The sequence below is a fragment of the Natrix helvetica genome (assembly GCF_964273705.1).
Source record: "Natrix helvetica genome assembly, chromosome: 6".
NCBI classification, from domain to species: Eukaryota; Metazoa; Chordata; class Lepidosauria; order Squamata; family Natricidae; genus Natrix; species Natrix helvetica.
This window is the reverse complement of record NC_138553.1, coordinates 14083381-14108193: the sequence shown is the minus strand read 5'-3', so window position 1 is coordinate 14108193 and position 24813 is coordinate 14083381. Positions and strand designations below refer to the sequence as shown.

Here is a 24813-nt window from a genome sequence, read left to right as displayed (position 1 = left end):
GTTCATGAAATACTTCATGAACAAATAGAATATGTGGAAATTTGCACTTCTCTCTACTTACATTCTCTCCATTTAGCAGGAAAGAGGAAGAAAACCTTTGAGTATATGAAGGATAAGCTTGAGAGTAGGCAAGGAAACTGAAGGCTGGTTTGACAGGTGCTTTTTTCCTTGCACAAATGAGATTCCATACCACCTACCTACTGTGTACATTTGATGTTTTTTTCATATTTAATTGCTTATGAAATGGTTTGCTAGAAAAAACGTATTGTATTTAACAGTGAAGCCAAACTATTATTTCTGAGGAAAAAAATATCTAGCCTCCTGTCTCTTGAATTTTTAAAAAAATCAGGGCATTCTGTAGCATAAAGAAATTCCCACTTGAGGTCTGGGAACTCTTCTGGAATTTTAAACAGAATGATAACCTAACTCTTACCTCTGACAAGAAAGCAAGAGGACTTCCATTGGGTGGGAGATTAACTGTTTCACTCTAACCATTTCAGTTGCAAAAATAAACAATGCTATCAATTTGTTTTTCGTGAAAACCTCCCTAGCTTTTTCTCTTGGGAGAAAAAAGAAACTCACCACAAATTTTCTGATGGGAAAATGCCCCCTCCTTCCTAGACTGAGGAGTCATTGCTTCAATAATCTGTTCCCTTTCTAAAGCTCTTATGTAAAAATAAACCACGTGGCCCAGGAAACAGTTTCAGACTCTTGGTTTCCAGTGAGTTTTGGTGACTGTTGATAGCAATTTGTCACCCACAAAATCAAACAAACACACTTAAAAAGAAATTTCCTTTAAAGAACTTTTTTTTTCAACGGGTAAAATAATGAAGAAATAGAAAAGTAGACTAAAGTTGATAGTAAAGAATAGTAAGAGTTTTGCAAAATAGAGAGGCTGTTATTTACTTGGTTTATAAATATATTATTTATAGGGTTCCGTGCCCCTTCGGCATTTAGTTATGCCGGCCACATGACCACAGAGATGTCTACAGACAGCGCTGGCTCTTTGGCTTTGAAACAGAGATGAGCACTGCCCCCTAGAGTCGGGAACTACTAGCACATATGTGCGAGGGGAACCTTTACCTTTAAAATATATTATCCCAACAAGGCTTAGCAATCTTTTTTAAATCCAGACTTTCTGGAAATTTAGGTGGAGAGCTGAGTTTAGGATTGATCGTACTAGGATTTGGCAACATGGGGCACCAGGGCTCCAAACAGGCTTTAAATCCCTTTTGGGGACTCTTCAAAGCTACTATTCAACTTGCTAAAAGTAACATCGTTTCTAGTCACTTTGAAGTGAGAAACATTAAAACAAAATCAGTGGAACAGCTTTAATCAGTGGAACAGAAGTTGCCTCCAGAATTTGTGAATGCCCCAACACTGGAAGTCTTTAAGAAGATGTTGGATAGCCATTTGTCTGAAACGGTATAGGGTTTCCTGCCTAGTTGGACTAGAAGACCTCCAAGGTCCCTTCCAACTCTGCTATTGTATTGTATTGTAAAATAAAGTGCACTGTAAGCCCTAAAAGAATCTTAAGGTAAAGGTAGAGGGAAAAGAATCTTAGTCAACATTAAAAAGCAAAACAAAAACCCCTCCCAAAAGTTAAATAAAACTCATTTGAAAATCCTGGCTCTATTTAACCTTGGCAGGCAAAACCATTATGCAATCTTTGTCATTAAAACTTTGCCTACCCCTATTCCTAAATGTTCCGACTTTCAATCAAATTAGAATATTTTTTTTAATTATTTCAGCTTGTTCATGTTTAATGATGTCTCTCAGACTACACAATGGTATGTAGTAAAAAAAAAACAGCTGAAACTTATTCTTATATAAACGCAGAATACTGTAGTTTTGTGATAGATATCTCTTGCATAAGAGAGGCTGGTTTGAGAAAATAACTTAAGTTCTGCAAAATAAATCTGGTTCTTTCCTGAGTTTTAAGCCTATATTTTAATGGAGCAGAACTTTACTGTAATGGGTTCATTTAAAACTTCATGCCTTTACTTCAATAAATGACTGAGCCAAAATACTGTTGGTAATCTTAGTTGGTAAAGTTAGAAAATCGGGTAAATCCCCTTGAGATCACAAGATCTGCTTTATTCTGAATTTGGTTAGCTTTTAGTTATCCTTTTTTTAATTATAAAGCTTTGTTTTGTAAACTAATACCCTAATAATGCTTGGAGGCAAACAAAGCTTATCTCCCTAGCCAACAGCCAAACTCAGAAGATTAAAAGGCATATGTGGATGGCCATGAATTCTAAAATATTTAGTGGGAATAGCCTCAGTCTCTCACACCATACTAAAGCTATTTTTAAAATCCTTCTTCCTTTATCTAAATATAAATAGTTCATATTTGGTACAACAGTGACTTTTTTCTTGCCAATCACTGTATGATAACCCTGATCCAACATCAATAGCGTGATACAAATATTTTTCCTAGCAGTGTCTAAAAGTTAGTATATACAGTTGTTTTGAGAGATAAACTAAATAGATCTGTCATGGATATTGCTAATTAGAAATAGCTAGAACTGAGAGGAGGAGGAGGAGGAAATCCAGATTGAGTCAAAGACACAAGGGAAGTGGTAGTTAAACCAGCTGAAATTATATGTCCATTGACTCTACTATTCACAATGGGAGCTTTTTACTTACATAGCATGAATAGGAAAAGAGAATTAACTGTTCTAATCTCAATCTGGATTCTTAACACTGCAATGGATGTTTGATTTTAAAATAAAACAAGACATTTATTTTAAATCACATCTAATTTGGCCCTTAAGAATCATTTGAAATATGCTAGAAAAGTATACATTCTGTTCATGGTTTAGTGTCCAAAAATATGGCTACCCACTCTGATTTCATTGAAACAGGTTTGGTTGAGTTTTCAAAACTTTCATCTGTTCAAAGGACATGAAGCTCTTGTATGCACTGAATGTTTGTATTATGTTATTACTCAAAATCTCTGTGCCTTTTAATCTTCTTTTTATGTAAATGTCTAATTCCATATTTATTCCAGGTTGATCTAGCTCCTAGAGATCCTGGCGACCATCGGCACTAATTTTAACATTTACCTCTAAATTTATAGGCAGAATATTGAATGATGTATCTTCTGCTGACGCTTTTTTCCATTCCTAATGCACCCAGTTCTATTTTAATGGGCTAATAAATAGAAAATTATTCCTCCATAATTAAAATGCTGAATTCAAACTAGCCCATGTTTCAAAGTTTGCCTGGAAATTTTTCTTATGTATGTTTCAAAAATGCATTTTGCTTCTTTCTAATTTCACCCTCTCTTTTACTTTCTCCCCACAAAATTCTCTTAACAGTTCCTCCAACTGTTGAGGAGTAAAAATTAGAAAGATTTGCATTCCAGGGATGTTTAGTTGGATTGCAATCTAACTACCCGATTTTATTCAGAGTCTAGCCTAGCTGTGAATTCTAACTACTTTCCTCTTAACATTTCTAAACCTGGTTTTTCGCCAGTGTTGGAACTAATTGCTTTTCCCATTTTCCTCCCCCCCCTTTTTTTTTTTCCCTTTAAAAAATCCTGGGAATTCAGGCTCACATTTCACCCATGACCTGTAGCTTCCTGTACTAAGAACAACATCTCCTGTGCCACTTGTGTTTGGTTTCTTTGAAAATTGATCACAGCTGGAGAAACAGTGAAATCAGATTAGCACAAAATAGTAAACAACCAGGAAACCAGCATAGGCACTATTTAATAGGATAAGAGAAAAGTGGGGAGAGGATTTTAGAATATAAATTTGTGAAAAGGAATTTTTGCAAGTCTTGCAAAATACTTGGAAATACTTGGAAATTTACCCAAGTTTTTAAATTTAAAAACAGAGTAAATTCCACCTTAGGATTTATAAGACAGCACTTTTAGTTTAAATCCTACCTTACCCAGTCCATTTTTAATATCAAAGTGGATCTAATGCTACAGTAATGGATAAATTAAATATGACAGTATATGGATGAAAGAGGACAACTGTTATTGTCCGTATAAAAGGAGAAACTTGAATTCAGTAGGCCTTGAAGCCATGTAAACTGTTGGTAAAGATCCACTTCTTCATAATCAAGAAAGTTCTTTTCTACATAATCCTCCTCTGTCTCCAGGATATATCAAAGACAGCTATGTCATTTATGTCAGTTATACCATTTCCCTGAAAATAAGACCTCCCGGATAATAAGCCCAATCGAGCTTTTGAGTGCATGTGCTAAAATAAGCCCTCCTCTGAAAATATTGCAACACAGCAGTAGCCATGAGGTGACCATGCTCGCCACCTCCTGCCCCTCAAAAATGATAAGACCTCCCTGAAAATAAGGCCAAGCGCTTATTTCGGGGGTCAAAAGCAAATAAGACCCTGTCTTATTTTCGGGGAAACACAGTAGTTTAATTGATTCTGAGCACAATGCAACCAATGGCCATTATGAGATTATTATTTCAGAATATAAAGAATGCTCTGTTTTAGGCTCTAGAAAACCTTTTAGAATACAGCTGTGGGAACAATTTGTTTCCTGCTAGTGCTACTCTCTAATGAACTGCCCACAAATCAGTGGTATATCACTTAAAAAGACCAAAAGAAAATACAAAATAGTAAAGGCAGGACTCCTTCACCTTAGTCAGAATTAATCTAACCCCAATTTGCATACACACAGGTAGTCCTTACATGAGCATTTGATCCCTTTGCTTTCAATGGGATTACATGTTTGAGTAATGCCAACTTATGTGCTTATATGGAAACACCTGATCCTAGCTGCTCTTCTACAGCCCCTGGCATTATCAGGGCAGTGATTCTAATGCCAATTCTGAACTGTTTCTGTCTGTCTAACATTCCTTTTTAATCCCCATCCTGCCTGCCCCTCCCTTATGTAGGGTTACTTTAGTGATCCTTGGAATATTTTTGACTTCCTCATCGTAATTGGCAGCATTATAGACGTCATTCTCAGTGAAACTAATGTGAGTATAACTCTACCCTCCTTAGGATGCCACCAAATCCTCCTTCTCTTCTTCTTTACTTGTTATCTTCTCTTTTTTTCTGGTTTATGTTTTCTTCCCTCTAGTCATGCTTTTATTGACCTTGCCGTCGTCCTTCTCCCAGGGGGGGAAAAAAGGAGGAGGGTTGAAGACCTCCTTTCTTTTCACTGGTCACAACTGTGGCTGGTGAAGGCGCACAGAGTTTGGGGTATGTGTGCTTTTTTCCCTCCCCAAAAGGTGAAACCAAACCAAACCAGGCATGTTTGAGTGTAACTTTCTAACTAACCAGGCTTTTTATTGATACCCTCCATCATGTTACAGAGGTATGAGCAACCAGTATGTAGAGTGGTAAGAGAGTTTTTACTATGCCCACATAACCTCTTTCTTTCCTTATTTTTTTCTCTTCTCTCCCTCTTTCATGCTTTATTTATTTGTTTGTTTGTTTGTTTTGGTTTTTCTTTGGGTTTTTTTATACCCTTTTTCCTTCTTTCTCTTGTTTGTTTTCTTCTTTTTCTTCTTTTTTTCTTTCTTTCCCCCCCCCCTTTTTTTTTTTGGTTTCCCTGACACATGCAGCACTATTTCTGTGATGCATGGAATACATTTGACGCCTTGATTGTTGTGGGTAGCATTGTTGATATAGCAATCACCGAGGTGACCGTAAGTAGCTGGCGTCTGTCCATGAATGTGCCTGCTCTTAATATTCATTTGTCTTTTCTGGGTTTTTTAATCTCTTCTTTTTTTACTCTCTTCCCTTCTTTCTCCCTCCCTTTTTATTTAAAGATTGTTTTTTTAAGGATTGCTTATTTTCTTCCGTTTCTGTTTATGCTTGTTTATTTATGTTTTAGAACAACTTTGAAGATTTTCTGACTGTTGCATCATTTTCTTTCCCTCATAATCAGCCTGGCATGAATAAAAAACTGTATAGTAGAAAAAAAAATCTATGAAAAGTTTGTGGAGTGAATGCACAATAAGCAAGCTTCCGTCCTGGGAAGTTGTAGAAATAGTCAAGACTGATTTTCCAAAATTATGTTAAATTTCCTAGGGCAATGAAGTACTTGCCACTTCACAAAGAATTATAGGGCAACTCTTTCGAGGTGGAATAGTTGGAACCAAATATGGAAAAACAACTGCAAAGATCTTTATTTTTCCAAGTTCTTTTCTTCAATCTTGAATCCACAAGACTTAACAACTAAGCTAACATCTATAATAACATATTACACACTAAATGAAATTATATTATTTGTCTCCCAATTATTTATGGAAAAAAACTTCATGAGGAGGAATGACTCTAATTTTTTTAAAAAAAACCCATTAATACCAGTTAAATTCTGACTCAAAGTATATGTTGGCACTGCGAACGTTATCTGTGTGAATTATTCACTATTTGGCATAGCTTCAGTTTGGGTATCTACAGGGATCTTGACCAGCTGCAGCTAGAGTGATGAAAAGAAATATCATTCATTATCATAAATTGAGGGAATTATGTTTGGCAAAATCCATTATTTAATTATAACATCACCCCAATATTATTTACAATTTCAGAATATTCAGTAAATTCTACGGAGCTAATTCCCATTCCAGATAAAATTCTACTTTGGACCTAAGATCAGATAAGTTAGATTAATCACATATACGTTCCATTCTCTGTAGGACAGCCACATTATTCAGCAGGAAAATATGTGAAATGTGACAGTGATTGATTGACTGCAGGTTAATATAGCCCACCCAAAACAACAGGCTATGGGCAAGTTACAGGTTGTAATATAAATAAGCAATAGGAATCAATTAAATTATTTTAAAAAACAATGAAACAAAAAATAAATGGCCTCGATGTATATACCGATAATCCTAACTAGGATTGAAGTACCAGTAAAATAAAACTACCTTTTAAGAATTTCTCAAAAACATGAGGGAAGGATGTATATGGATCTCTAGGAGTGTTGAGTATATTTTCTAAATATTAGTACAGTACACTAATATATTTAATTAAGTTTAGTTAAATATGGAACAGCAGAGATTGATTATGTTAAACAGTTATTTATAGAGCAGAAAAGTTGACTTCCCAGTACCAAGTAATGTTGAAGTGCAGATGACATTAATATTTGTTCCACTTCACCTCTAAAGAATACCCTTCTACTATACAGGCCCTAAAATATTTGCATATGTCTTTTTATTACCTGGCATGTTTGAAGTTTCTCTTTTAATCTTTGCTTTAATTCTAACATTTCTTATTAAGCTGTTCATTTTGAATTTCTTCTAACTTTTTTGCATATCTGATGCACTGATAATTTGCAATCAATTAAAGATGGGAGTTTGTTCTGAAATGTTTGAAGTCATATTGCACATATTCCTATAGAATAAGAAACTGGATGGCCCTTTATTATCAATTTGTGCCTTCAAAAATAATCCTGTCTGTGGCCGTCCACCCAGCCACCCAACAAATAGGCATTGTTTTTTGCAGAACAAATTGAAAAAGTTCCCTCTTCACTTACTAATTGCAGCATTCCTTTTGTCGTTCTTACCATGAAAGTTTTGCTTTGCTCATGGTTTGTGAGCCTGTCTTGTGTGCCTATATGCTGGCTTGTTCTGCACAAGCTGAAATGGTGGGTGGAGGGAAGAAGAAAAGGAACATTTCTGAATAGACTACACGATATTAGTTTTTTACTTGATTCCAAAATCAGATAGCATATGATAAGCCTGTACTAACTAAATAAATTAGTCTGTAACTGATCTCTAAAAATTGTTGCAAAAGTAACAGGTTTGTATAAAATGAGCCTTTCTTGGCATTAATTACTTTGTCATGAAAGGTGATGGATGCATTAGATAGGAACACTGTGCGGACTCTCCCATGCAGAGACAATTTGACTGAAAGGCATTTAATCACCAGAAAAGCAGAAGGCAAAGGGTAAAAAAGTCAGATGTACATAATCGGGGGGGGGGGGTCGCACAAGTGTGTATATATGTATATGTGCACATGTGTGAATGCATTAAAGTGTTTTTCAGTCGAAATTCCATTTCATTATAGTGGAAGAAAATACTTCTTAAAAGTTTTTAACAATTTTGAAAAAGATGCATCTTTGATATTTTATCTTTAAAAAACAGGGGATAAATAAATATGTTATTTTTTTAAATTCCCTTACATTTAATACATCAATTACAAATCTTAATGGGATATATGAATATATATATATATATATATATATATATATATATATATATATATATATATATATATATATATATATATATATATATATATATATATATATATATATATATATATATATATATATATCACAATATATTACCTCAAGTGATAGAGCGAAAAAAAGTCTTTAAAATAGTGTAACTTTCAGCCTATTTCAATATTTGGTCTTGGAATATTTCAGTACTAGAATGATCTTTCAAATCTACATTGAAGGATAATAGTTGTCAGGGTCTTTTAACTTAAAACTTATATTCTTAATAGCTTACTTTTAAGTTATTAGTCTTTTTTGCAAATAGTTTCAGTGTGATGACTGAGAAGAAATCTGCCAAATTTTCTTCTTTATTCATGAATAGAGAACGTCTATGACTAGTTAAACTGAATGGATCCAAACTCCATAAAATACTTATTTTGGATTTGGAGTTATTCAGGAAACATGATGTTCTATCTAATGCATTTTAAGAAATATTACTGTAGGAAAAAAAATCACAAAACTACAGCAAATTTGAGTAAGCTAAAAGCAGAGCTTTGATGAGGAGTATAAAAAGGGATTATTTATGACTATCTGAAAACTATCCTGAATTAGTAGAAAGCGTGTTCAGAAAAAAAGGAATAAACCTACAATTGGTTTTCAATTCATCATAAAGCTTAAATTATTATTCTCATCTCAAATTCATTTATTGAACCTTATATGAAGATCTAGCCATAGCAATGTCTTATTTTTGCCATATGTGCAGAACTATACTCAATTCTTAGTATAACAATATGAAAATGAAGAAATGCAGCTTTCCATCTCCTCCTGATTCCAGTCTATTTACAACTTTCTGATTTCCCAATCAGCTTCAAAAATGTAAAACAAAATGAACAAAACATGTAAAGATAAGTAAGTATACCATTCAGAACCTTCAACATGAAATCTAAACTAAAATATATCAGTATAGTTATACGTCCTTTGAAACACTGCAGGTCAAAAACACAAAAGTTATTAAAACTGGTGACAATTTGTTCCTGTAATTATTGGCAGTTTGCTACCAAGTGATCAAGCAGAAAGGTTTTGCTGAGACTGCTAATTAGGAAACATATGAACAAAACTGAATTATCTATAGCTCAAAGTTCCAAAAAACCAGATAAAAAAAAATCAAGATCTGAATGTGAGAATTTTACTATCTCCATGATAAAAAAGGGGGGAAACATGTGCAAAAGATTACAATTTTCCAATACTAGAAAGCAGTAGAAAGTGTCTTCTAAAACAAATATGCTCTGTTCTTCCTTAGAAATAATAAGTCAATTCCTGAGAGTTATTTTTTTAAAAAAATCTATATAATTCAGAAATACCTTTTATATAACAGCCTTCCCCAACCTGTTGCCCTCTAACTGTTGGACTATAATTTCTAGCTGTTATGGCATGCAATCTGGATCATTTTTCTCCTGTATCTACATCCACTGTGGAAAAATTTCCAGTGTTATAATCTCCATTTGTAGTAACTGGAAGCATATTTAGTTTAGTTTAGTTTAGTTTATTTAATTTATAAACCGCCCCCTCTCCCCGAAGGGACTCGGGGCGGTGTACAGACAATAAATATACAATAGAACAACAAGGCAAAACACAAAACCCAGACAAACCAACTTAAACACACAGTCCGTACAATAACCAAACTAACGATAGTTAAAATAGCTCCAATTAAAACCAATTTAAAAACCCCAAAATTTAAAAATTTAAAATGCCATCCAGGAAGGTCAGGATTAGATTATACTATATTTCTGATTACAATTACAATTGGGCCAGGCCAGCTAATTTGAACAAGTGGGTCTTGAGTTTCTTACGGAAGGAGCGGAGATCAACAGTAGTTCTAATATCGGGGGGGAGGTCGTTCCAGAGGGTTGGGCCCATCAGAGAAGGCCCTACTCCTGGGCACCACCCGCCCGCATTGCTTAGCGGATGGTACCCGGAGGAGTCCCTCTCTGTGAGAGCGGACCCCCATCCCAACACACACACACATAATCCATTGTTGGATTGGCAAGGCATACTAATGAAGCGCTTAGTGCTCCATTCAGAGTTGCATCTGGAGCAATCCTTTTTGGAAGCATTTCTAATAAAGGGTTCTTGAAAGACATTCCCTTTTGTTACCCTTCAACAGCTGCACTGCACATCTTTCTCCAGGTAACACTATGAATTAGTATTAATTCATTAATTAATTATGCAACACAGGGTCAAAATTCATTTGTGTCTTTTAGATTAAAATATACACAGAAGGAGTAATTTTTTTAAAAAAAAATAGTCTTTTAGATTTGTATTATGTGAAATTACACCTTTCACTATGGATTTCAATATGAATGTTTATCCTGATTTTTTTGAATTTAGATTAAACTGAATACCGTACAAAACAAAAGTATTAACTTGCAAAACTGAAAAAAAGAACAAATATAAATTAAATCCGTTTGTGGCATGCTGCTGCTTTGGGTAAAAAATAAGCATTATAAATCTAGCATTGGGGAAAAAGAAGTCTAGAAAAAAATTGGAAAACCCTGGAATTTTTCTTTATGAAACAAGGAATTTCCTAGTAATTAAAAAAAAAACCTTGACAATCTGTATTTGTGATATGCTGAGATTTCAGTCTGTAGTATAATTAGACTATAGAACAGATCATGTACAGTACTGGTATATAGGAATGGTTCTGCAAATATATTTTATCATAATTCAATAGGGCTAGAATCTAATCTTGTGTGTGTGTGTGTGTAAAATAAGTCAACGTGTATATTTCTTTATCTGTTTACTTCCTTTTTATCTGTTTCACTTTGGAGGATATTTCAAATAGTCTAAATCATTTAACACTCACTTGTTTGTATATCTGAATGCAGGCGTATCCCTTAGGGCTTGTGCACACATTAAATTTACTCCTTGTTAAACTGCTTTGCTTACCTTTAGGGAGCAGCACGCTAGCTCTAAGATGAGCTAGAGCTAATTCACTAGAGGTAAGTGAGACTTCATTGGGGAAACTAGTTTCCACAGGGCAGATGACATCCACTTTGGGTGGACAATGTGTGCACAAGCCTTAAAAGTATAATTGAGCTTGTATGGGGATGCATTTGTAATTGTTTAGATGTCTAACATGCTTGGCATGTAATTCTCTTGCATTAGAGTGGATGTGCATGTACTGCATGTGCATGTTTAGTGCATGAATATAAATTATGAACACATGAAACTACTCTTCAGCTACATTCATTTCAAATGAACTGTATTGTCACAAATTTCCACTGAAATCACTGGATTTCCACAAAAACAAATCCAATATTAGTTGTGAGCCACTTTTTTAAGGTGTAGGTCAGGGGTGTCAAATTCAAGGGCCGGATCCAGCCCACAGGGTGCTTAGATATGGCCTGCAGGGCCGCCCTGGAAACAGTGAAGGACTGGCCCGCGGTGCCTCTGGCAGGGAAAACGGCCAGACATGGCTCTCCTAAGCTCCATTTTCTTGGCAGAGGCTTGCAGGAGGCCGTCGCAGCTGAAAACGGAGCTTGTCAGGGTTGCGTGCGACCCTCCCGAGCTCTGTTTCACTGGCAGATGGTTGCAGGAGGCCATCACAGCCGGAAATGGAACTTGGGAGCCTGTTTTCACTGGCAGAGCGGTCAAGTCACCAAAGACGCCCCCGACATGAGTGACATCGAGCTGGCCACACTCACCCTAGCCACACCCACCACAGGCCCTCTGAGGTCAAACACAACCCTGTTGCGGCCCTCAATGAAATCAAGTTTGACACCCCTGGTGTAGGTCTCTGAGTGTAGGGTAGAAATCACTATAGGATGTGTCTTCTCATTTACCCTTTGCAACAATTGGAAACCAAATTTTACCCAAGAAGCCATGGTAGTTTCTTCTAAGTTAAGATGTTTACAAGGTTGTTAACTTCCTTCCAAGGCCCTGAATACAAGATTTAAATCCAACCTATGAAACTTTACTTGGAAGTAGGTAGTTCTGATGTTATTTCTCAAAAATGTCACACAAATTCACATGCTTAGATTCCTAATGTTTAGATACCTCTTGATTTTTTTAGCCTTTGGTTTCATTTTATTTTTTTGCATCTGATTATTGATTAATTAAGGGTTTATACAGTATGTCTGCTTGGTTATGCACTCATTGCTGGATAATACCAGAATGTGCTTTGGTTATAGGTTGTTGTCCTCAACCTCTGACATTAGAGCAGTAAAAGACCAGCTCATATGCTGTCCAAATTGTCTTTGCTTTTTGCTTGACAACAACGATGCTTCCCTAATTGCACAAATGTATAATCCACTGAATAGTAACATGTATTTGAATGACAGAGCAGAACCAACTCCGATCAGCCATTAAGATGTCCAGTGAGCTTCTTTCCCAAAAGAGGACTAGTTGCAAGCCATTGATTGATGATTTGTCTTTAAATGTCATCTGAAGGCAGTATAATGGCTTTCTCCTATTCAGTAGACGCTCTCATGCACTCATGCTGCATTCATGGCCAGGCTGTAACATAATTAAAAAGGAATTTTTAAGTTTAACAGTGAATAATATATCCTAATCAATAAAATGACTGAAATCTTTATCTTATTTAAGTGCTCAGTGGTTAAGGTGCAATAAAATACAGAATAGAAAAAAATAAAAATAAATTTAAAAATAATAAAACTTCAGAATTCAAATCTAAGAATCTATTGAAAAAAACTCTAGTGTGTTGTTAACCCTTCTTCCTTATTTCACATTTTGTTATTTTTAGAGCACTGTACACTTGCATGCTTGAAATCTATAGCAAATAGCAACTATGGGTACGTGAAAGAACAGGCTGTTTAGAATAATTATAGGCACCTATGCTGCCGCCTCCCCCCCCCCCCGTCCCCCTCCTCCATTGAGCCTTTTCCCCAGCATCAGCAAGGCAGGGTTGCCAATAAAGCTGCAACCTTGAAACAGGTATACGAGGAGAATGCAGGAGATTCATGTTTTAGAAAGCAGCTGAATAAAAGAATGTGTTTTTCCTTCAAAGGGAGCGATTGGATCAGAGGAAAAAACAGTATAAAGCAAAGCACAATGTAGAACGGTGCAAGGACTCTACAGACTGGCTATTAACAGAGAAGAAATCCCAGAGAGAGAGATGAATTAAGACAGGGGTGTCAAACTTGCATCATCACATGACGGATCACAACTTTTCCCCCTTCACTAAAACGGAGGTGGGTGACGCGTTCGGCCCGCAGGCCGTGAGTTTGACACCCCTGCATTCAGACATAAGGCAGTACATGATTTATAAGAAGTGTTGTTAGTAATCTTACAGCATGTAGTAATAGTAAAGAGGAAATGTTGTAATAATGCAAATAGCTATCCTATAAGTATACTATAGACTGCAATAGTAATTACATATAAAAGAACATAATTATTGCAATAATAATTAACAATGTAGAAATAGCAGTAGAATATAGGATAGAGACAGTAGAAAGCACTCACATATAAATGTATAAGTTTCACATTTTACTTTTTTATCCTTTTTTCTTTTTTCCCCAAAATAAACATTTCCTTAACTTGTATAGGGAGATATAAAGAAACCTACATGTCCAGGGTCATATATTTTTCTGGCTTTTGAGTTTGGGTCCCATCTAATTGAGTACAGTTTTAAAAAAGAACCTATTTTTAAAAAGGTGCCCTTATATTAATTGAATAAAGCAGATGTTCTCCATCAGGCACATATGAAAGTGCTGCTTATGTGTGCTCAGATTATATGTCCTTGTATTTGCAAAAGTATCAATGTTCTGTGAAAGGCAAGTAAATTTATCTACTCATGCATGGCTAGCAAGGTTTGTGAATGTATCTGTGTAGCTATCCTTAGCTTGAATAATATATTTCAGATATACAGGTAAAACTCAAAAAATTAGAATATTGTGCAAAAGTTCATTTATTTCAGTACTGCAACTTAAAAGGTGAAACTAATATATGAGATAAGACTCATTACATGCAAAGCAAGATAGTTCAAGCCGTGATTTGTCATAATTGTGATGATTATGGCGTACAGTTCATGAAAACCCCAAATCCACCATCTCAGAAAATTAGAATATTACATACAATATAATCAATAAAACAAAGATTGTACATAGAACGATATCGGACCTCTGAAAAGTATAAGCATGAATATGTACTCAGTACTTGGTTTGGGCCCCTTTTGCAGCAATTACTGCCTCAATGCGGCATGGCATGGAAGCTATCAGCCTGTGGCATTGCTGAGGTTTTATTGCTGTACGCCATAATCATCACAATTATGACAAATCACGGCTTGAACTATCTTGCTTTGCATGTAATGAGTCTTATCTCATATATTAGTTTCACCTTTTAAGTTGCATTACTAAAATAAATGAAGTTTTGCATGATATTCTAATTTTTTGAGTTTTACCTGTATGTATGATTGAATTTAAGAAAGATGTAAGGCTTTGAGCATATCAGTCCTAATTTGATGCCAGCTGTGTCTTAGCTTCAAGTGTGCGTGCAGTAAGTGAGCTTGTATGCTGGAAAGAATAATAGAAGGTATACAATATGTTATTTTCGATCCATGATGTATTTAGAAGATTATTTTTAGGGCCTGATCCTAGCCCCTTATTGTGTGAAAGACGTTTATCCTTAGGTTTAATGAAATGACTGTACAGAAATGATTATAAGGAAATGAGAGAGAGGTGAGGATGTCCCCTGGAGTATTTAGGAATACCCATTCCTACTTTTCTTTCTAATAAGCCTATTAATGCTTTACTGAAGCTATTGAAAATACCTATGTATTCCTGGGGAAATCAAACTTCTTGATATACTGTCAAAAAAGCATCAACAGATTTGGTGGCTGTGATTTGCTGCCAGTTCAGAAATTCAAGATCTTCTCCGTGCATTATGTTCCGATTGGTGTCGTCCCTGAGAACCCTTCTCCATGGAGAAGACAGTGTCACCAGGCCCATTCAAAGGTACAGCTGCAGGTTTGTAACTGATTCCTATCACGATAGCAGAAAGCCAATTATTGCTACAAGCTTAGAAGAGGCATCTTTATAAATATTTATTCAAAGTGGCATTCAAATGTGTCCCTAGAAAAAAAACTGACAGGTATAGGTACTAATAGTTTTGGGAGTTTTCTGAAATGATTCTAAAGTCAGAAGCAAATACAATTTTTAAAAACCTTTTGTCAAACCCTATTTTTTTCCTCATTTGGTACTGGTTTATTTCAGATTAGGACAGGACTGGAAAATCCTGTGCCCAAATGATATTACAATACAGCCTCACTCAGTCCCCAGCACACTTGCTCACTTTTAACTATAACAAAAGTTGAACCCCAAAATATCTGTGGAAAGTAGATTCCCAGTTCATTCTCCAAGCAAATAAGAGATCTATCTATATATTATAAATCCAGAAATATCAACACGAGTGTTAATATCTTTGGAAATTCATTTTTCCATTTATTCCCAGTGGTACTGTTCTTCTTTCTTCCCTCCCTTTCTCCATTCCTATTTTTTATTACCTCCTTGCCTTTGTCGTTCAAGTCAGGCCTAATGTCTGTCAGCCAATTTTCAGCAACAGTCAAAGTTTCTGAAAGCAGAGAGCTATGGGTTCAACCTGGAAAGTGACACTAAAGCCAAAGGTCAGCTGGGAACAAGAGGTAGAGAGCTCTTTGCATCAAAATCTCAATGATTTTGGAAACCTGGGTGAGATCAATTGGCTACAAACCAATTGATGTGTAATATCTACAGAAATCAACGGGACATGTTTCCCTAAAAATGGCTTTTAAGATTGAAATGACATTTATATTTAATGTAGGCTGGTTTGAAATATGGCAGTGATTAGTATAGTCAACTGATTGGTTCAGTTGGCTGACGTGGAACTTCTCTTACTAGTCCCCAGTAGGTGGCCTGAGGATTGTGGCCTAAAACAGCCCCACTCTTGCAATGGAACAAAGATTGGTGGAAGGACGGCACGCTCTAACCCTGGCCTTTTTTTCAGATTCTGCACTCATCTCTGTTGCTCTGTCTTCTCATCTCTCTGGTGCTTTGTATTTTCTCTTCTAACTTTTCCAGTCCTTTGCTGTAGAGCTGATATTGGGGAAAAAATCTTTGCTTTTTACATATGTGTGAATACTTTGTTCCATGAGAACATTGTTTGAAAAAATGCTTCTTGCAAAGCTGGTGTGAGAAGAGCAAAGTCCTCCAATATATAGCAAGCAAAGGACAGGAGCAGCTCCCAGCTTCTTTTGACATTCTATATTATTCTTCTCACTGTGTTGTCACACCTTAATAATTGTGTCATTTCTGATATCAAACTATGTATTGTGTTTATGTGCATGTTCAAATTTGATGTTGTTTTGGAGTTTTAATAAGTTATTTATTTGGGGAAATAGTTATGATTTGTGGGTTTTTTGTATCGGATAGATTATTCTACAAAGAATAGTCAAGCAAAGGCATTGAGTGCAGAATTGAAAATTTCTCATCTATAAGTTCTGACAAATGTATGAACACTGCCAATGTCTGAGGAAACGAAATGATCCACTAATGGGACTTTGGGCAGTGTCATATTATTAAAAACTCATTCAAATATGCAAAACAAGCTACTAAATGTAAACATGCTTCTTGCATAATATATGGAAATCATCAATTTTATTTTATTGTGTGGAAGCAAAACTCTTTTTTTTCCCAAGAAAGAATGTTTGTAGCTCTAATAATGTTTGTGGAACCTAATATTGGATCCAAGCCCAGTCACACAGCTGGAAGGAGCTTAGATTGTGAATGGCTGATATAAAGGAGTTCATGTTTCCAATATGGAAAAAAAAAACATTTATTCTGAGTGTGTTATGTAAATGCCGTAACATTATTTTTCAAAAGTCATAGATATATAAGTAACAGTTTTAAAAAGTAATAGAATCATTTATTTTTTAAAAAAATATTTGCACACTGCTTCTGATCTAAAATCTCAGGGTATTACAATAAAAACATAACTCTTACAATTGTGAAGAATGTAGTAAAATAAAATAAAAATAAACTAACTTTTCTTCATGAGCCAACATATAACTATCCAGTTTTCAAAATGTATTTCTCATTTTACATTTTAATAAGTAGAGTGGGGAAAACACAAGAGGAGAATCTATTCAATTTTTGTCGAGTAGCACATATCAAAAATTGAGCTCCATCCTATCTGGTACTCTCCAGATATCTGTGGTCTGTCACTTCCAGAATTACCAGCCAGTATGGTCAACAGATTGTAATCTCAACTTTTCTGGAGGGTGTCACGGTAGGGAAGACTATTTCAAAGCAATTTCATTTTACTGGTTGAGCTTGCATTTCATTTTGCAGCCTTTTAAAAGTATTCTTACCATTAAAATGAATGGAAATTGTACATGTTCTACAATGAAATGTAGCATTACAATTATAAATCAACTTAATTTTGTGGGATAACTCAATTGTAGCTTGCATGTTATCATTTTATTTCTAGGTCCTTGACATAAAAAGATGACACTGTAACTATATACCTGAATTTCTCTAGAGCCAAATGTTCTCTTGATATATGCCGTATCTGTTAAGCTATGACATTATACAGTTAGTCCTTAACTTAAAACCATTCATTTATGGTTTGATGTTACAATGGCACTGAAAAAAGTGACATAAGACCATTGCAGTATCCTCATAGTCACATGATCAAAATGCAGGTGCTTGACAAGCAGCATACATTTATGAAGATGCTAGGACATTCAAAGTTATTGAACTATGTTTTTAAAATAAGTGCAGGTTCCTTATATCTGTTGTGTACTGCCAAGTTGAAAAACTATTTCACTGGAAAGTGACAGCAGTACACCTAGGCTTCATTTCAATATAGTTCACAATTCTGGCATTTAACTTTTGAGTAAAAATATCTATAACATTGCTATTTGAAAGTGATACATCTTTTACAAGATGTAAAATATGTTACCATTGTGTTGTAATTTGTATTTTAAAGTCAAAATTCAGAATTTTCATCACTACATCTATTCAGTTTTGGTAGGCAGTAAATATGTATGTCTGTATTTAAAATACTGAACAAATTGATCTAAAATCTATCTTAAGGCTACATTCCTACATCCATTATCAGTTTGTGATTTCTGGCACATTGTCCTCCATTGTGAAATCAAATCACCTCAAATGCCCCTTTATACCATTGTGTCTTTTACTTGCATTGTCCTTGCTGTATGTGTTTTCAAGATATCTTTAATGCATAACTGCTGGATTGCAGAGGATACCAGGCAAATATCGGAAAAAGATGCTCTGGCAGTTGCTATGTAATATTTATTTATCATATTTGTATGATTTCAAATCTGACCCTGGGCAATGTACATATTCCCTACATATGATGGAAGTAAGTCTCACTGAATTCAATGGAAATTATTTTTGAATATTTAGGATTGTACTAGGAGTTATATAAGTCTTGCTTACTATTGGCTTGTTGAGCAATCTTGCCTGATCCTAAAACAGAGGAAATTAATTTTCTGTGAGTGAAAAATTATTTGAAAATGCAACATAGTATCAATTATTGGAAATATATAAACATACACATATACATATACACACCTAAGGGAAGACCAAAGTTAATATAATGCTGCTTGCTTCTAGGCCAATAATTCAGTTGAACTTAGAGAATCTGACTCCCATACCTTATATAAGGTATACACTGTATATTCTTAAATATTTAGTTATGCTTATATACTGAAACTCATTGTATCACATAACTTTTGCATAGAAATAAATTTGGCTGTAACCCAACTGTAACCTTAATTTGGTCCTACTGCACTACTTGAATGAACCTTTTAATGAGGATGGCAAGATGGTTCTGTTAGGGACCAAAATTTGATATTTATATAGAGAGGGCTGATTCAAGACCACATACTATAGATTTCTAGATTTTAATACACTATATGATGATTCCTAAACATAATGCTCTAACAGTAGTCATTTACATACTCTTATGAACTGTATAAAAGGCATTTGGGAGGAGCAGAGAGCCTAATCTTTCCAAGCAATAGCTTGATCCATTTTTATCCTTAATTGCCAATTACAATTATCTGTGGTCATCTCTTATGTTAATTATTGTAATTATATCTTTAATTGTTCATTATCTTGCTATATACCCACTGATTCATTATTATTATTCTGCCAAATTATTTATTTTTTTGATTTATTCATTTGACACCTCTCTTAAACCCCTAGAGTACATTGTTTTTCTACTCATTTGCAGATTTATTTATCCATTCACTATTTTTATCTTATCTTCCAAAGTTTATACTGTTCTCCTCCACCATTTCTCTGCTTTTAAATCATAGTTTCACCTGTGTTCCTCATCCGTTCAGCTGTATTGCCATCGTCATTCAAAGGCTTTGCACCCTGAAATAACAACATTCCCTCTGGAATTGAAATTGGCTCCCAGAATACATCCTTAAATTCATTTCTCTTTCTTCTCCCATATGCTTCTCAAACATACTTTTCTTGTAGTTTTCTGAAACATCACCCAACTCAATATCATCTAAGGTTCTAAGCATAATTGATATATATGGCATATTCTTCACATTAGCTGTCCTGTTTCTCTTCTATTGTTTTGCTATTTCCCTTTGTCTGTTCTTACAATGCAAACTCTTTGGGCTAGAGACTTTTCAGATGCCATGAACACATAATGCTATACTATAAATAAATATAATAAACCGGCATGGATGCATCCAATCCTCTATTAAAGCAATGTAAATGTAAAAGTTATCCCTCATGGCTACAAAAGTACTCATAGTTGAATATGTGCTGTCTGAAAAAATAAAACTTTTAATCTGTTTTTTAACCTATTCCAGAAAGTCAAATAATTGGAATGACATGGAAATTTAAAATGGAAAAAAAAGGTTTTCTCATCCCTTTGTTTTGATAGGAAATATCTGACATTTTTCTACCAAATTATATCCATATACATTAATGTAAACAGAGCAATTAATGCACCAGACATTATTTGGAACTGAGCACAATTCAGGTTTCCAAAATAGCATTTCCATACTTCCGTGTTTATTTTGGTTCCTTATACTTATTCTTCTTTAAGTGAGCTTTTTATTATAGCTCCAATAATATTTCCATCAAAATCAAAATTTTGAATTTAGTATGACAGGTCAGTTTAACACTGTCACAGCCATAAGGTTTAAAATGCCACTTTAGAAAAGACCTTTAAAAAGAAAACCCAGACACCATCCCTTTGCTACAAACAGGAGCACATGTCAGAAAGCATTGCCAACTAATACATTTCAAACTTCTTTAGATCACTATGAACTCAGTTATGCTATCTCATTTCCATTTTATTGTGCCTAATGAGCAGAATAATAAATAAATTCTAAAAACTAAAAACACATTTAGCTATCTGAATTCAGTTAAAAATAGAACTTTCTGCTATGTGTCAATATGAATCCATCATAACATCATCAGTCTTGCTATACTGAGAAGTTGAGTTGATAAGCAAATGAAAAAACAATGCATTTTATAAATATGCAGAATTTGAAATAATAAGATAGGCTTTAAATATATGCCATCAAAAAACAGCAAATCCTAAAACATTCTTTATACTTGGAACATTCTTAATACATTCTTTCCGCAAATCCTAGAACATTTCTTTACACCTGGGTTTAAGACCAGTTTCACATTAAATAAGAAAGTTGTCATGTGTTAGCAAGATTTTAATCAATGCAATAACAAAGTATGCAGCAATTATTAATCGCCATGGTCCGGGCAATCTTAAATTAAGAAAAACCTGGATACCCTGCCTGAAATGCAGTGATAGAGTTTTTATTTTTAAACTGAAGCCTTACTTGCATTAAATTTCAATAAAAAAAATGGATAATAGAGTGTGCTAAAATTGCAGATTTACTACTTTAACTGGAGCTACTAACATTATAAGATTTTTATATTTTTTTATTTTGAAGAAAAATTCATTTGTATGAAATTCATATTTTAGATTAAGAGAGCCAATGCTAATAAACCTTCTCTAGAAATATTATAAAACTGCTATTCTGTAAAGCTTTGTTGTAGGGATGAGGGAGATCATTTGGAGACAAACATTATCTTTCCATTCTTCCAATATGTTGATATATTCACATTCTGCTTTATTTGGAACAACATGGGAAACTTGGCATACAAATCACATGAACTTATTTATATTCAAATACACACACACACACATCACAACCCATAATATATTTGCAGCAGCAATTTTCAGAAACAATAGTGATTTAGAATGTTGATACATAACCAAGGATTGTGTTTATTTTTATAAAAGCTGAATTTTGCAATTATATGTAGCTTTTTCTTATTAGGAGAAATATAACACTAATCCGTTGATCATTACAATGCTTGGCAAATGAATCAGGTAATCTATAAACACTGTAATTCCTTGACAATGATTGATATTCAGAATCTCAACCATTTTAGCAAGTGCATGTCTCATAGATATTTCACAAATACAGGTAGTACTTTCCATTGTTTATTAGTGTTAAACAAAACTAGTTACAAAACCTGCATCTGAGAAGTACAGCTCAGTCACATTTAGCAGACAATTAAGAAAGTACAGGTAGTCCTCATTTAATGACCACAGTTAGGATGGGCATTTACAGATTGGACTGTACAGATTGCAAAGATCATAAATGTGAGGATTGGTCCAAAAGTCATTTTTTCATCATCATAAGCGCAAACATGAAATGAGGAGTCGTAAAATGAGGTCTACCGATACATTTAATACATTCACTATAAGAAATACTACTTTGGACAGAAACAAGCCTAATTGAGAACACATGTTAATATTCTCAATAATAAAAAATCCAGAACATACATTTTTGAGACTGTACACACAAAATTCTCCATTTATAAAAATATGATGAATGGGCCGGTTTATTCTCTTTACTATTCAAAAACCAATTATTATAAAAAATGTAATCTGAACTTTATGCAGAGTTCAATGACTTTAGATCACCAAAATGTGCCACAGAAAGCAGAAATAGCCATTTTTAAAAATATCAATTTTTAAAATAAGACAATTTCATGAATGATAATTGCACAATGACTGCTAACCATATTAAAAATGTCACTTATAAGACTCTAATCGACAACTGCTGGAGGTAAACCAAAGATAACTATCACACCTGTTTACCTGCTCCAGATTGTTCAATATTGCAAACAGAATAGATGGGCCTTTTCTGTAATCTAAAAAAACATAACGTTCAATCCTGTACATTTCTAGTCAGGAATACGTTTAATTAAGTCCAATAGGACATGTCTCCAGATTTTTTATAAGATTGTATCTAAAATTGAATGTTCCACAGAAATAAAAATTAAGCACATTAAAGACATCAGAAATTTTACTTGGTAGAAAGATAAGAATATTGTTGCATCAAGTCCTCTTAGCTTTTGCCAACTATCAAATAGTTTAGATGTAAGGCTGATCAGCCCAGCTAGCATGACCACTGACAAGGAATTGTAGAAGCTGTAATCTAGATTATGTGGAGATTGTTTATTTCTTATATATAGGAAAACATCTTGGCTTTATTTTAATATTAATTAATTGGAAAATCCAGCAGTGAAAATAGATCCAGATGTCATTTTAAAAAAACATAATAACATTTAAGTTTTATGGATGGAATGTCCATTAAAATTGAATTTTCATAGTGGTGTTTATGCCTTTTGCATCATTATTTAACTAATGTTAAAATTGTCAGATAACCACACAAATTACATGCGGTAGATTATATCAATTGTCTGGACTGCTTTGGAAACAGTGGAATATATTCATTGTGGAAATTAAGTCTGAAGTAAAATGTTGTCTCTTGTTGTCCTTAGTCTGATGAATGAAGGTCCAGAGATTTGAAGCTTTACTATATTCTAACATTTGTGATTTTGGTACTGAGAAAGAAAATAGATTAGACAAGGGAAAGTTCTATCACTTCAGTTAATATAGTTACGTTCCTAAAAAAAATTGAACTTCACGATTCCTTTTTCCAAGAAAATAGCTATTATTTTGGAGTCTAAAGGAATGCATTTTCTGAAAAGAAATATAAAACTAATCTGAGAACTAGAAAAATCTTTTTGATACATTCAATTATCTTTATATCTGTAAGACAATGGATTAAAATTCATAACCCCTGTCAATACAATCGTGTGGATGTGTGCAATCTGCTGAATTCCATAAGAGGACTCTTTAACAATGGCTGAATTTGATCCATTGCATTCCAGAGAATCTATAGTGTTTTTTCTACTGTGTGGTCTTATTTTTTTTTCTTTATATCCTTCCTTCCTCGCTGTGATTTTTGCTGTCCCTGTGTGCATTCCTAGACAAAAACCTAACCATCTTCTCCTATAACACTTCTTAATCTCCTAAAACATGCCTTATTCTCTTGCCACCCTGACTACTAAGGTTTCTGTCTCCAAACTTGGCCCGGTTATCTCTGCATGTTGTGTATCCATTTGTAGAGTCTGATATTGATTATTCTGCACATGATTTGTATTTCATGTGCATCCTTGATTTTTTCTTCAATCAAGTTATCTGTTATCCTACCATTTAATGAATTATTACCAAGAGAGAACTGGAACCCTTTTCGGATTTCTTGTTTGCTTAAAAAACGGTCTTTTTGAATCAAGTGGATTGGCTTGCAAAATAAATTCAAACAGAAAAAAGCTGATATTCATATTTTCATAGAAAAATAAAATTAGATAATAAACCCACATAGAATATGAGATGTGGTCAGTGCAATTCTAATTGTGTAAACAAATCCTTCCAGCTCATTTGCCCAAGACAGGGTGACACCTACATTGATTAATTCACCCTGTTGAAGGATCTCTAATTGAAGGTGAGGGAAGAGAGAAGGAAATGTACTTCTGACTGAACTAGACTAGTGTGGTTGACTTTCTGAATGCCGGGCTGCTGATTTCCCCTTTTTTGTTGTTCACATTTCCACATTGTGGATAATATGCTTGAAATACTCATTCCTGCCATCCAGGAAATAATGTTAGCAGACAAATGGGAGCTTATTAAGCACATATTATGCTTTAAGATATTGTCATTCTATGATACCATTATTGGTTGGTTGAGATGAATATTAACCTGGAGACACTAATGTTATTTTCTTTTATTTCATCTCACTATAACTTCACATTGCAATGCCTGTGGTATATTCCTCACGATTAGATAGGATATGTTGTAATGCTCTATAGCTATGGCTCTGAAATGAAGGTAGGAAACGATGGCAATCACTTAACCAAACTCAATAACATTACAATAGCATAACGTGCCCCTTACGTAGTGGAAGTGAAAGTAATAGAATAATTTGTGGGTCTAATAATACAATTTTAAAGAACATTGTATTTCCCACAGTTCCACATTGGTTCACTTTAAAAAGTCAGTTAATGTCCTTTTTCTTGACTACATTACTTAATTCAGCAAATTCTATATCCTGAACAAAGTTGGTTGTCAGACTTGGGAAGGACATGTATCATAGCATTTTTTTTCTTTCTCAGCTGAATAGCCTACCTTCAACAACAAGCAGTCATTAATTCTAGAACAGGATTATTTTCATGCATATTTCAGGAAATGTTTCTAAGTATTAAAACCAATCACTGACTTCTGCAAGCCTGC

General features: G+C 34.4%; 1 protein-coding gene and 1 long non-coding RNA gene across 4 annotated transcripts in view; one reads left to right on the top strand and one right to left on the bottom strand.

Moving 5' to 3' along the window:
* LOC309394300 overlaps positions 1-24813 on the bottom strand; it is a 205996-nt gene that overhangs the window by 17965 nt on the left and 163218 nt on the right. For 2 of the 3 annotated variants that reach the window (XR_014175718.1, XR_014175720.1), the window contains one exon: positions 11720-12669. The exons of the other annotated variant lie outside the window; for it this stretch is intronic. This is a non-coding gene — a long non-coding RNA (uncharacterized lncRNA). Of the gene's footprint in view, positions 1-11719; positions 12670-24813 lie in introns of those variants that run through there. 3 annotated transcript variants of the gene reach the window in all.
* The window catches only part of CACNA1C (calcium voltage-gated channel subunit alpha1 C), a 547747-nt gene that overhangs the window by 477704 nt on the left and 45230 nt on the right, over positions 1-24813 (top strand). Inside the window, exons 30-31 of the mRNA XM_081957273.1 lie at positions 4874-4957; positions 5549-5632. Coding sequence (XP_081813399.1) covers positions 4874-4957; positions 5549-5632 — 168 coding nt within the window. The remainder of the gene's footprint in view (positions 1-4873; positions 4958-5548; positions 5633-24813) is intronic.